General features: G+C 37.3%; 1 protein-coding gene across 2 annotated transcripts in view; it reads left to right on the top strand.

Moving 5' to 3' along the window:
- ZNF407 (zinc finger protein 407) overlaps positions 1-15037 on the top strand; it is a 348274-nt gene that overhangs the window by 131650 nt on the left and 201587 nt on the right. For both annotated transcript variants that reach the window (XM_026842626.1, XM_026842625.1), the window contains exon 4: positions 9308-9382. In XM_026842626.1, coding sequence (XP_026698427.1) covers positions 9308-9382 — 75 coding nt within the window. The remainder of the gene's footprint in view (positions 1-9307; positions 9383-15037) is intronic.

Below are 15037 nucleotides of genomic sequence, written 5' to 3'. Positions count from 1 at the left end.
TCATTTACTGAAATTATTTGTCCATGCAGCATGTTTAACTTTGCAATACAGCCTTATATACTTTTAGCCCCCCACCGTAAGATTCTTTCGAAGTAACTAGGTCCCATTTTCAGCAGAGTTATGCCCCGAAGAGTGCAATGGCCTTCTCCATCCTTTAAGGATGCAAAGTGTGTGGTGTCTGGAAACTGTTGTCAGTGCACATAAACTGTGCCATATTCACTGTATGCTATTAAGTGGCTTTTTATTGTACCTCCAAATCTAAAAGTTCCCAGTTACACTCTTAAGTTCCCTCTCATCTTTATATTAATAACATCACTTTCTGGACTTGACTTATTGCTGCATCTGATATTGAAGGGTACTTTTTGTATTTAAAAAAAACCCCAAACATAAATGATACTGATATCGAAGGGACCTATAGCTAACTTACAGAAAATCTTTCTGATTTCAGTTGCAAAATAAGGTAACTTCAGGTGAGGCACACAATAACAAATAAATGAGTTCCCTCATGGGGGAGGAAATAATGTAGATACTGCCAGTATATTCCTCTTTTGCCACAGTCCTTGCAATGACATACTATATCTCTGTCCTGGATGGTTTATATCATAACATGCATCTCTTAAAAGAGGGATCTTGAGAGGACTCAACACATTTGGATAGCAAGATCTCTCCAAGCCAGCCTGAGAGGAACAGTAGAGGATGTTTTCTAGTTTATTTAGTTTGTTCTTCCTTTGTACCCAGGTTTCTTTTGCCAGAATATGTAAGAAGAGATAATTGTGCCTATTGCTACTACTTTATGGCCATGTGGCTAATAATTCTTTCACATCTTGAGGGACGCAGATTGGTGGCAGAAAGCAACAAGAACATACTGAGGGATGTCTCTCTCTTCTGGTTGATAGATGCAGGAATATGCAGGAACAACACAGCTGATTGATTGATAGTGTGCAACTCAACCATAATGATCTGTCTGATATAGCAGTAAATTATTCCTGAGATTGATGCAGGTCATTGAACAGCACATTGACAATCCTGTTGTCTGTCATCCTGTTCAAAGCAAGTCAGGAACAGTAGCTGCTGTGATACTCAAGTCTACCTTGGGTGCAAGCTGTATACAGGGTTCCACTAATCTAAGTTGTTGTCTTCTCCCTTCATTGTATTTTGTTGGGCACCTTGGCTTCATTGCTAGCTCATTACAAGTAACAGTAAAAATGAAATTGGGTGGGTTTACAGAAGGTTGTAGTCTGTGGCACCGATGATTTCATGTTGACATAAAATGAATTTTTAAAAATGTTAGGTTTTGAACTTCAGCAACAAAACCTCCTTGGAAAAGTTTAAATGTTAATAAATAATTAAGAAACTTACCTGATTGTTGCATGGAAAATTGTAAAAAAATCCAAAACAAAACACCTTGTAACTTAAGGCAGAAAGGCTAATATTTTTCAGAAATGTAAAACTTGTTAGCCTTTAGGTTCTGTGAATTACCATGATATTCTTGCTGTGGTACTGTGGTTCTCATCTTGTTAATGATGACAAAGTTGTCCTCATTTACCTCTTTTGTTTTCTCTTTTCAAGAGAAAAAGTTTTCATTTTCCTGTCTGCCAAGTTGCTCACACTTGAAGATGAGGAGGAAGGAGCAATATATGCCAAATATATGCATTTTACTTTCCAGTTTAATTACCAGTGTTAGTGAGGGTGGAGCATGAAACAGCCATATTCTTCTTTAACACATGGGGTCAGCATGGAGTATAAGGCAGTGCATCACAGTACTCTCAACATTGCAGACTGGGTGACTGGGTAACCTTCTGAAATGTTACTGGGGTTTTTTTGTTGGTTTGGGTTTTTTGGGTTTTTTTGTTTGTTTGTTTGTTTTGTTTTGTTTTTTTTAACTTAAGAATAACTACAACTGTTATCTAGTAAGACCTGCTTCATTTGGCTGCTAAATGAGTCAGCAGAAAACCTCAATTTTCCTATGCAGGGTTCTAGGACTTGACGTCCTGTCACAGAGGGCATGAAGTTTTTCAGATGTTTGGATGTTTTCTACACTAGACTTCGCCCTGCCAGATATTTACTTGAACCTGACATCTTGTCACAAAGGGCATGATGCCTTTCAGACTGCTGGATATCTTCCACACCAGACTCTGCCCTGCCAGATACTTTCTTTTAAATTGAGTCCCTTGCGCGCAGTCATGCAAGAGAGTTATCAGCGCCCTGGTTTGGACCCTTCAGAATCAGCAAGCATCCATGAATGATGGACTTGAAGAAATTCCCAGGAATTTAGACTTTTGATTCATGGAAAAAAAAGATTACTTGTTCATAGAAAACTATTGCTTTCTGGCCATTTCTGCATTTTCCTCTATGTTCTTGTTCCTGAAGCTGACCACCTGAGTACAAAATGCTGACAGAGAGATGAGATTTGAGTAGCAACTTTTTATATCATTTTGAGACTAAGTTTTTTAAGCTCATATAGACTGTTTAGATACTATTTGACTAAGGGCTGATTTGAATATATGAAGTTCTACTTCTGTGTATAGAACATGTACAAATCTAAAGTACATGCAAGAATCTGTAATTACATATACAAGTTTTATTGGACATTCTGAAATACATGTGAGTCATGATATTCCTTGAGAAACTGCACTATTTCTTTCTGATTGATATCCCTGCTGGCATGACTCTGTGTGAAACACTCATTCAACTACAAACAATTAGGGTTTGCAGATTATTTCAAGACACGCTGAAAAACAAGAGCAGTTTGTTCAGGTAATAAGAACCACTGAGTCCATATCGTTATGTGAAGAGGGTGTTAATCTAAAATTGCAGGGGGAGGGGAACCTCAATCTATCCTAATCCTACCAGTTTGATGCCAGTGCCAGCAATAGATGCCCAGAGCCTGGAGGGGGATCACAGGTCAGCAGGTGAGCACCTGAAGAGCAGCACAAAAGGATTCCATCCAGTGAGTCAGCTTCATTTGGGGCCCAATTTAAATGCCTCTACACAAATGCACATAGCATCGGGAATAAACAAGAGGAGCTAGAGATATGCACATGCCTGCAGGGCTGTGATCTTATTGTCATCACAGAGAGTGGTGGGGTGGCTCCTGTGATTGGAGTGTTGGAATGGAAGGAGACAGGCTCTTTAGGAAGGACAGGCAGGGGAGACAAGGAGGAGGTGTCTCCCTCTGTGTCAGTGGGTAGATCCTCCTGTAAACTATGCTAAAGCACATGGAAAATAAGGAGGTGATTGGTGACAGGCAACATGGCTTCACTAAAGGCAAATTGTGCCTGATGAGTTTGGTAGCCTTGTACAAGGGTGTTACAGTGTTGGTGGATAAAGGAAGAGCAACTGACATCACCTACCTGGACTTCTGCTAAGCATTTGACACTGTCCCATACGACATCCTTGACATCCTTGTCTCTGAATTGAGAGACATGGATTTGATGACTGAACCACTTGGTGGATAAGGAATTAACTGTATGATTGCAGTTAAAGAGCTGTGATCAATGGCTTGATGTCCAAGTGGACAGCAGTGATGAGTGGCATTCCTCAGGGGTTGGTGCTGGCACCAGTGCTATTTAACATCTTTGTTGGCGACACAGAGAGTGGGATGGAGTGCACCCTCAGCAAGTTTGCTGATGACACCAAGCTGTGTGGTGCAGTTGACACGCTGGAGGGAAGGGATGTGCCATCCAGAGGGACCTGGACAGGCCTGAGAGGTGGGCCTGTGCAAACCTCATGACGTTCAACAAAGCCAAGTGTGAGATCCGGCACATTGGTCGGGGCAATCCCAAGCACAAATACTGTCTGGGTGATTGAGAGCAGGCCAGTGAAGAAGGACTTGGAGGTGTTGGTAGATCGAAAACTGACTATGAGCCAGCAATGAGCACTTGCAGCCCAGAAAGCCAACTGTATCCTGGGATGCATCAAGAAAAGTGTGGCCAGCAGGTCCAGGGAGGGGATTCTCTCTCTCTACTCCACTCTCCTGAGACACAACCTGGAGTACTGTGTGCTCTGAGGCCTCCAGTGTAAGAAGCACATGGACCTGTTGGAGCAAGTCCAGATGAGGGCCATGAAGATGTTTAGGGGGCTGGAGCGCCTCCTCTGTGAGGACAGGCTGAGAGAGTTGGGGTCGTTCAGCCTGGAGAAGAGAAGTCTCTGGGGAGATCTTATAGTGGCCTTCCAGTACCTAAAGGGGGCCTAAGAGGAAAGGTAGGGAGGGACTCTTTATCAGGGAGTGTAGTGACAGGATGAGGGGTAATGGTTTTAAACTGAAAGAGGGCAGATTTAGATTAGATGCAAGGAAGAAATTCTTCTGCTGTGATAGTGGTGACATACTGGAACATGTTGCCCAGCAAAGCTGTGGCTGCCCCCTCCCTGGCAGTGTTCAAGGCCAGGCTGGACGGGGCTTTGAGCAACCTGGGCTAGTGGGAGGTGTCCCTGCCCATGGCACAGGGATTGGAGCTAGATGATTGTTAAGGTGCCCTCCAACCCAAACCATTCTATAATTCTATGATTTACTTGCCTGAATGTACTGTCCTCTTCTGAAATCATCCATGCAGCTTGCCTAGTTTTTTCTGGTTTGTGGCCTCTGATGAAGATACAGTGACAGAAATTGAAGCACAGATCATGGGAAACAAAAACTAATGCAGACAGGATAATATATTATTTCCTCATATTTTGTGATGGTGTATAAAGGTTTTAAGAGATCCTTTTTCTTCTTATTCCTTCAAGCTGTCAGATTTTCCAGGTGATTTATTCAAAATGGTAAACCATTCTATCCTTTCTGAGTGCATGAAACCTATGATAAAACCAAGTACTAAATACTAATAATTTAAAAATAATAGCATTCTCTTCTGCCTTTTTGTTTTGGTTTTGTTTGTGGGTGGGTGTGGGGTTTTTGTTTGTTTTTTAGTAAAAGACCTTCAAGGAGATTTTTAAAACATTCTGTGTACTTTGTGCTTGCACATGTCATGCAGCAGCTTACTTGTTTTCTCAAAGTTAAATTCATGTATAAAGAGGTTCTGGACAACTTAAAGGAGATGTAAAGGATATTGAGAATATGAATAAAGGGTAGATATTCATTGTTATTCTCGTGGACTTTTGTGCCGTCATTGAACATTGTTGTCTGCAAGATAAATTCTCCACAAGCAGTTGCAGAGAGCAATGTATCCACTGAGAAGTGATTTAAAATTGCTCTTCAGCTGCTGGATACCTTGTTTGTAGAGTCCCACAAAAATAAATTCTCATGCTGGTCCTCCTCAGCAGTTATGTACTGTTACAAGATGACTGGTCTGTTGACATGGCTTCAAGTGACTTCTGGTAGGGGTAAGATGTAGCTCCTTCCTTGGAACTAGGCCAAGGTTGAGCACTTGGTAAACACTCAGGAAATAACGATTGCATGACTTGTAAGGTCCAGAATGCTTGTTTTGGTTTGCATGTGTGTGTTTGTTTCTTTAACGTGGCTTTTCACTAACAGCGATGTACATACTAAAAGGAAAAGAGCTATTACAGATTCAAAACCCTAGAATCTTTTGCCCTCTCAAAACAAGATACTTCACAGAGCACAATTCTCTCCCTGCAGAGAAAATGAGAGAACAGACAATACATGACAGATTATTCATATTCCTGTTATGGTAAACATTGTACATGCTGAAGAACTTGTGTTACACTAGAATAAAAAGTGGAAGTAAAGATTGTCCAATATGTTTCTTTATTCCCAGAATTAGAAGTCCCTTTGTTTCTTTTGTACATTGAAATGTGCTTTTATAACTGAAGACAAGTTTTTAGAGGATCCTAAATCACTTACAGACATTCTCAGAGTGAGTCCAAGTACTTTTTGAAGACTGCCATGGAATATGAGTGGACAAGCCACAACTCTTCTAAACTGAAAACAGAATATTCTGCAAATTCATTTTAGGAAAGGTGCTCATATATTTATGTTTGAAAGTTATTTTTATTTATAGTGTATGTTCAAAAAAATGTCCATAGGGAGTGTGAATGCTTTTCTAAAGCTCTGTGTCATTTTTCAACTTGTCTTTAATTTATCTTGAAGTTTGAACATAGAGTGTATGAGACCGAGGATGTTGCTGGTTTAGAGTCAGAGTAGTTTAAAATCAATAAAAAAGGTAAACCAACAGAATACCACTGCAAGCAAATGAAATCCTACCTTTTTCCACTGCAAGAGGAGGCTTCTAGGAGGAGCCTTCCCAATGAATGGAGGGAGCTCCCAGTGACCATGACTTGGATGTACATGCTAGACATTCCTGCCTTTCAAGACTTGACCCTTTAGGAGAGCAACTGGGCTGTGACTTCTTGTCTTCATGTGAATTGGGGATGAGTATGTCCAGATCAGAGTTTGTAAAACTGGTTCCAGGCATCTGGTCTGGCTGGGTTTGCAGGTATTGGAAACAGTGTAGTATAGCAATTACAGGTTTTTCCTACTCCCTTTTGATGTGTTTCTAAAGCCAGTTAATTTTTAGCATTTAATAATTTCTATTTCCACTAGAATTAAAAAATAAGAAAAGAGAACTTCAGTGAAGTCTTGAGTTGATGTTTACTGCAGCTGATAGAAAGATTCCCTTTGATTTGAAGATGGATTAGAGCAACATATCTTGCAAGCAGTCCTTGAGTTCTTAGTGGTGCCACATGGACTTCCCTTAAAATTCATTTGAAAAAAACAAGGCTGTCATGTCTAGGACAGTATCTTAGGAATAACTGATTTACCAGCAGACGTAATAGCATAGGTAGACCAATATTTTTTTACTATTAATACAGTAATTGCTTAGAAACCCAGAGTTACTAAATGTACCAAAAACACTTTTTGTTGCCACCTCTCTCCTAAAATTACCCACAGTATTTACTAAACAGAATCAAATGGTTCCCATACGTGTGTCTCTTTTGTTGTTGTTGTTGTTGTTGTTGTCCTCAAACTCAGCATCCAAACCAAGATATTTAGACTTTGCCTTAAATCTGAGGGAAAAAATATTTTGTTTCAAGAAGGGCTATCTCTGGTAATATTTTTAAATCATCTTCTCAATGTCTTGTGAAAATGCAGCTTTGCTTTTATTTTTAAGGCCTGATTTTGTAAGGTTGGGAGCTGTTCCTGAGCTATGCTGGTCACTCCAGGCTTGCACGGAGGCATTCCGCACTCCTCAAGTCTTAAGTCTTCAAGCCTTAGATTAAAAGCTCAAAATGTTAGTAGGCACTGAGACGCTTACTGAGTCAGTCTTCATTTTATTTGTGCTGTGTAACAGCAGCAAAATGGTTACTTAGAACCTAGATACAACAGAGAGGAGGCAGCTAATGTGAGATTAATTGCTTCACATTAGTAACAAGGCCTTTGTCTTTGATTTTGCAAAAAGGTATGTCTGTCTGTGCCCCCTGCAGTTACGCAGTGTAAGAAATGTTCGCAGTGTAAGAAATGTTAGGCTTTTGTTTGGAAGCTTCCAAGAACATGGTCTCAGAGAAAAAAAAAAGCTTCCCTGGAAATCCTGTGTAGCTGGTTGGGATCTTTATATTCCATGTAAATAGCAAAGTATGCCTTTACAATTTTAATTTCACGTTGCCCTTTCACAGTAATATCTTTGGGTTTATTTTTGTTTTGGAGGAGCTAGAGAATGGAGGTTTGTAACAGGAAATACAGGTATTACTAAATTAAAATCTGTTTGGTACCTTTCATGTCTATGTGGAAATGGATAATGTTTCTGCTGAAAAAAAAAAGGTGTTATGTTTTGAATGTCTTATGCTGTTACTAGAACAGGTTTTATTTTGTTACAATTATTTTCCCTATGTACAGTAATTCTGATGACACTTGCATAGTAATGATGGTAACGGTGTGATAGATGATTCACAGTTGTAATGATTATGATGCCATACTTATAAATTGTGTAGGGAGAAGTATTTAAGAAATTTTTAATGTCTTTTTGTAAAAAAAGAGGAAATCACTATCATTTAAATAAGACAGAATTATGTTCTTATACCTTAAGGGATGCACAAGAGAGATTCTCTGTAATAACGTGAAAGTGCCCAAAGTAGATCAGACATGGAGAAGCTACATTAACATATTTGTAAAGGAAAAAAAACTGTCTCTTGGCTTTTGTGGCTCTTATACCCCATAGTGCTAGTGTTTTACAGTCCTTCCATTGTCCATTACTGCAAACACGTCCAGATGAATTCAGCGTTTAATGTTAAAAATCTTATAACATGCCAGTTTGATTTGTAGCCCTTCATATCATGGAATGCTAATTAAAATCATATTTTTGCATATGTCATGCCTTTCATGTACATATGCAAATAGAGTCTATTGCCTTTCAGCTATTAGTAATTAACTTTATGAAGGACAGCTGTAATACATAATTAACAAAAATGTTTGCAAGCCCTTTTCACACTGAAAGTTGCAGCAGTAAAATTTTTGCTTATTGAGAGAACCATTTTCGTTTGAAGCTTCAGTCTGATATCTAAATTGTTTGAAGCAGTCACATGACATAATTAAATTGATGTTATGGTCTTATCAGCAGAAGAGTGGTACTTGATAGGCTCCTATCTGTTTCATTATGTATGTCACCAAAATTAAAGTAAATTATCTGTGTTTTCTTTAGTACAGACATAAGGCTAGGTAGTATATATTTTGTTGCTGCTCTTGATGCTTTCAACAGTGTCTTGCCAGTTTGAACAATATTCCTGCTCAAAGTGTCTTCATGAACATGTGCTTCACCTTTTCTATCCATTTTTTCACAAGGCTATAAAATAACTACGGCTTTTAATTTGTTTCCATGTATATCTCTTTAAATAATTAATACAATGAAGTTTGACCGGACACAAGCTGTGATTAAAGTATCTGATCTTGCTGTATTTTAGTGTTATTCATTACAAACAATGGAACTGTTTGTATGAAGAAGGGTTGCAGGATGGGCCCATTAAGCTTAAATAAATTCAAAGTTCTAAGTTTAACTGTATTGGTTTATAAAATTAAGAAATGTTATTTAGGTAAAATTGACTAAGCTATCAGTATATTGTATTAGATGTTCTAATTTCCAAAGGGAAGCAAAACCAGGTTTTCCATTCTTCGACCAGTGATATATGGTTGTGGTTACTTATTCGTAAGAAAAATAGCCAAGTGACTGCAATCTGAAGAAAACCTGTTACAGAATGGACTCCCAGATTTAGATCGTAGTCTAGAGGGGTTTTTAAAAGATCGCCTTTAATAAGACATGCTCAAGGCTATGCTCAAAAGAGAAAAATACTGTGTATTAAAAAAAAGAAAAAATATTAATAAAAAAAAATAATCTTCCTGGGTTTTCTGTTTGTTTGGTAGGGTGGCATTTGTGATGAAGAAGCATTTGAATACGCATTTACTGGGCAAGCATGGAGTTGGCACACCCAAAGAAAGGTAAAGTACTTTAAAATTCTTTCTGATTTTACCTTATACAATAAGTGGAGACCTTATCTGGAATATTTAGCTTACCCAAAATGAAGTGACTTGACTTTTAGATCAACTACAACTACAGAGGAAGTTAACATGCTTAAGTGCTCTGCCAGCTTTGTGCTTATGACATGTCTGTGGATGTCAATAGAAAAATTGCTGTAGAAAGCCATTCTATGTAAAAGGTGTAGGAATTGCACCTTTTTGGGTGTGTTTTTTTCAGGTGATATTATTTTCTTAAGATTCCCATAGTGGTAATTATTCATCCAAGTACAATTTTTTTTTTTTTCCCTTGCTGGCCTTGATGCTCATAGGTTTAAAAAATGACTTTCTGAGATTTATGTTGATCACTAAGGTCAAAGCCACAGAGGAATAACAAAGAAAGTTTCCTCAGTGTTCCTGGGAAGGAACAGAAATTTGGTGTTTTGAGTGTTTTTAAAATGAAATAAGTTTTTTTTTTCAATCTGTGTACAGTTATTAATTTTTAAACTTTTTTTGCAAGCAGATTATTTTTTCTATGGTTTAAAATGTAACTGTATTACAAACAAAATGGCGCTGTGTTTGCAGATAAACGGATTTTGCCTCAGATTTATTAGGCACACTGTGGCATAATTGTTGCTATTTCATTGACTTTTTGGGGCAACTAGAAACTTGATGGTTTTTTGGATAACTAAAAGATTGAACGTTCTCTTTCAGTCTGGATAGATGGAGGTATCCTGCCTGCAGGGATCATTGCTGGATACTTTATACTGTTTCAAGTATTACTGCCTTACAACTCATTTTTCTGTTGTAGGCTTTCATAAATAAAAAGTATTTCTAGTTTTGATATTAAAGAAGGGAAAAATAAATGATAGCTAGGAGTTGTAGAAGAACACTGCAAAACTCTTTCTGGGTCATGTTTATTTCTTGTTAAAAATGCTGGAAATGGTAGTCAACCAGACCCTTTCCTTACAAGTTTGTCACACTTAAATCACCAAGTCACCTAACAGTAGAGTTTTAAATTAACACACCATATAAACTTTATATTTGACCAAACACCTGTTTAAGTGGTGCTTATATTTTTAATGAGATTTCCTCTACAAAGGGCTTAACCAGAATTTACCTTACACACGGTTATTTAAAAGAATTTTAAGATACTCTATTTCATCTAAAATATAGAATGATGTATCAAAACAATGATTAATTTCATCAAAGCAGATATATTAAAATTTGTGCTGGTTATCTTTTGTCATAGCACAGCAATTACAAAAAATGTTTTGCTCTGGTGGCTTATTTTATAGCTGGAAACATTCAATACCAATGTGTTCTTTTACAAGGGGGTACTTACTGTATAATCATCATAAATACAACATAGAGATAACTTGCGTTACCCTACTGAATATGTGCGCAATAAAGGATACATACAATAGATTTCCAAATATAGTATCTTAGCCTGAGAGGCATATTTTTAGCGATCATCATCTTGAAATGAATTCCTAAACAAGCAGGATGCTATAATCTAAATCGGTTGTTGCTGGCTTTCGTTTGCGTGTTTCTTCTGAAAGCCTTCTGGCTGTTTCCGTTTTGTCCATTTCTTCCCATATTCCTTAAAGGCTTTCTGGCTGGCCTGCCAGCGTGGCAGGAAGAGGAGGAGGAGAAAGGGGGGTCCCTTCCCTGCCGCCCCTCCATGCAGTGGCAGGTTCACAGCCCTTGTAGCCTCGGCTGCCCAAGGAGCAGAGAATCCAGCTAAGGCCTGCAACCTCCCAGCCCCATCTACTAACACAGGCTGTTGCAGCTGTACCCCCAGGCCAGCATAAACAAGTGATATTTGAGTGACTTCATACTCTTTTCCTTTGCATTTTCTTCACCCATCTTTTGAATATTTCTTACCTACCATACCTTTCTAGCTGGCACTTCAACTTAACATAGAGCAGCATCAAATAGTAGTGGCAGAGTTACAACAAAAATACAATTTTCAAGTAGCAGTCCCTCACTGGTGATGGTGGATGTTGAAGCCACATGATCTAGTGCTGTAAGTATCAAACCACTGTTGCTTTCCTTTCCACCTTTCCCTTCCTATTATGAGAGAGTTTGATGCCTTTTAATGGCTTTAGGAACCAAAGAAATCCTTCTTCAGCATGTTTAACCATCACTTTGGGTATAAACATATTATAAATTAAGTTACATAGTTTTTCTTACCTATTTAAAACATTAATGCCTTGATTATAATTTTGCAAGCATGCTATTTTTTAATTTCTCTAGGACAATATAATCAGTTTATTCTGTATGTTTTGAATTTGATTCTGCCCTCTGATACATTGCATATTATAGCAAATACTAATAAAAGCTAGCTAAATAGGCTGTGACAATTAAATTAATAATGCATTTTATTTGCAAGTGTTTAGTCTTCATGGTTTGACTGATATATGCAAAGATGGTAATTTATTAAAAGTAAATTCATGTAATTGTACTTGAGAATTTGATGGACCAAAAAAAGTTGTCAGCATGACTATCATCAAAACCAGAAAATTGAAATAAGTTCAAAAGAGTGCTTGAAAAAATAGTCATACCCCATACATCCTGAGAAACTGGTACCCTTTTAACAAACTTCTCAGAAAAGGATTTCTGGTGACAAACATAGAGTTCTGAGGGGGAGAGGAAAAATACATTTACAATTTAGTAAGTGCCTTGCCTTCTCTAGCTTTCCATAACCCATAACTATTGCTTTTTTGTATGCACAAAAGGGAGGCTGTGGAAGTGTTTGCATGTGCGGTTACAGAAAACAAGTATAATTCATAATCAGATTACTCCTAAAACATCTTTCATTTGATTTTTTTTTTTTTTTTAAGAAAAAATTGGTTTAAGGGGAAAATACCGTGCAGTTGAAAATCACAGAAGTTTAAAAAAATAGCCCTGTAGTAAAATGTCTACACATTTCAGTCACAAAATACCCTCCTGCCTAGTCCATTACGATCATTACCATTTAATAGCTAAATCAAAAGTGGAATGTTTTAACAGAAAAATTCCTCTAAGGTATTTTTTCCTGTTATTGGAACTGTGATACTGATTTATTGTCAACTTGAATGTGTCTCAAAACTGGCATGTTATCTGCTAAGTCCAAGGCCAGTACATATTTGGTACTTCAGTGTCAGTAATCTTCATGGGACCTATAACTATATCTTATTGGCAGGATAAATCTTTGGCTACACCTTTATTGTGTCTAGGAGACAATGTGGTTGAGGACAAGGTGAATGCATCAGTAATGTTAATGGTGCCAAGTTCTAATTTCTGTTACATCATGATGTTATTCAGGTGTAAATTGTGGCAAAACACAGAATGAACAGAGATGTTTCATTACTAAGTGTAAAATATATATGCATACACACATAAAAATACAAGCAAGAAAATAAAAATAAAATCACTAAGTCATTCATCAGTGAGACTGAATTTTGCCACTAATAAGTACAACTCTGGATTTAGAAATTTTTCATATGAAAAATATATTTAACTATTCTTTAGAGATTTTTTTTTTCAGGACACCATTAGTACTGTACAACGTGCATTTTATAGTATATAAACTTTGTTAAGTAGAATTCTATCTGATACATCTGTTTAAACTATTTTTTTAATATGTTTACCACAGAAAGGCTTTTACTGACAGTTGTTTAATTACCTCATTTTATGAATTTTAAACGATAAGTTGCCTCTGAAATATCTTTTTGCATATGAGTAATCCCATTGAGTCAAATAGGATCATTCATATATATATAAAGTTACTTGGAGCACAAACATTTGCTGAGGTGGAATCTGTGTTACAAAATATTTTCTGTAAAGGTCATTAATAATATATTTGTTTTTTGTAAGGTTGTTCTGGCATTTTTTTCCATGTGCTTCAGAAATGGCATCAGTGTAGCACTGTGAGTAACGTCATATGAAGATCATATAATTTTCAAATGATACTGATTGGAAGAGCTGTGTCGCAATTTTATCTTGATTGCAACAGCTGTAATTAAATACCTATTGCTATGTAATATCAGCCTAAATGTATTTGAGATGCTTTTTCAAATAATGTTGGAAGATAGTATACTTCTGGAATTTGTCTATTTTTCCACACAACTGCTTTGAAGTAAAAAGAGGAATTCCCTAGGTGCCTGTCATTCAGTGTGCTTGTATAAGCCCTTGTGAATTTTGGAATATCAACTGCTACTAATGTGTGGTATAAATATCATAAAATATACAAGACTACATGGTATGTCATTGGAAGGCCTTTTGAGGGCTGAAAAAAAAAAGGACCCAGTTTTTTCCTGAATGTGGGTTTGATGTTCTGTATACCCTTTAGAAAACAATTTTGTTATAAATTGCATTGTCCTCATATTTCTATTTTGAATGTAAAACTAGAAGGGAATTAAGTCCTTCAGTCCAACCCTGTTCTATTTAGTTGAACTGTTAATCCTTCTTTTGAAACATTTTACTTTCAGTAGAGAAATTGCCAACAGTAACTATTTGATATGCATGTTTTGTGTAATATTACCTTTTACCTGCAAAGTAAAAGATCCAGATAATGTTACCGCAGATTTTAGGAAAACAAGTGGCAGAAAATCAGTAAGTGATGTGTCATACATACATATCTGTATGCAATCATCTTGTAATAACTTATTGATGTTCTGAAAGAATGAGTTCTGCAAGTGGCTGCCTCACAGAAAGATTTCCAGTTCGAGGTGCTGGTAGTACATCCAGATACACAGAGAGGCTACCTGCAACCACTGGAGGGTAAGGTGCTGGGTCTGGCCACCAAGCCTTGTCATCACCTTTTACTGCTTCTTGCAAATACTTTTGAGCCTTTCAACTGCAACCTAACATTACTAGTCTAACGGGATGGGAATGAAAAACCTACTTAATTGATTGCTTCCTGCATTTGACTTAAAAAGAATCTTGGAGAGTTACAGAATCATTCTTTGGAAGAGCCCTAAGGAAGGAAATGTAGCTTTTCCTTGAAGTATTTACTAGTTGGAAGCTTGTGATGAGAGGAGGGGTGTGGAAAGGACTCGATGTTTTAGCATTGGTTAGGAACTAAAGTTTTACCCCATATCTATGTTAAACTTTAGGTATTTTGGAGGCTTACTTGGCCTTTGAAAGCTGCACTTTCCTGTGGAGTTCAGCTCTTGGCTGGTGCTGTACTGTTTCAGAGTGTGAGTGTAGGTACAGGCTCTGCAGTCGCTTGCTGCCTGAATGCCCTTCTCTGTCTGTGCCTGACCCAAAGAACACGAGGAAGCCATTAGGGTTACCTGAGCCTCCTTAGGTATTAGAAGTATTCTGAAAATTCACAGCTAGCTTTCCTCTTGGCTTGTTGTTTGTACACACATCTTATGGATTTGCTTTACTATGAAGAGTAGACAGCCATTTATACTTTTGAAGACTGTTTTCACAATGACAAGTGATAAATTCAACATCTTATCAAAAAAAAAAAAAAAAGGACTGTAAAAGAATGAAGTTATTTTACTACTACTCATTATTTGTTCTTCCTATCAAATCCTGGCAATCTCATAGTTTAGTTCAGAAGGAGGGGCAATCAAAGTAAGTTTATCTTAGTTGTCAGGTATGATGTGAGATATTTTGGAAATTTTTGTAGTTGGCAACAGTCTT

This window comes from Athene cunicularia, assembly GCF_003259725.1.
Source record: "Athene cunicularia isolate RWA chromosome 2 unlocalized genomic scaffold, athCun1 chr2_part1, whole genome shotgun sequence".
NCBI classification, from domain to species: Eukaryota; Metazoa; Chordata; class Aves; order Strigiformes; family Strigidae; genus Athene; species Athene cunicularia.
Note: the sequence above shows the minus strand (reverse complement) of the source record. Positions and strands in the feature narration are given on the sequence as shown.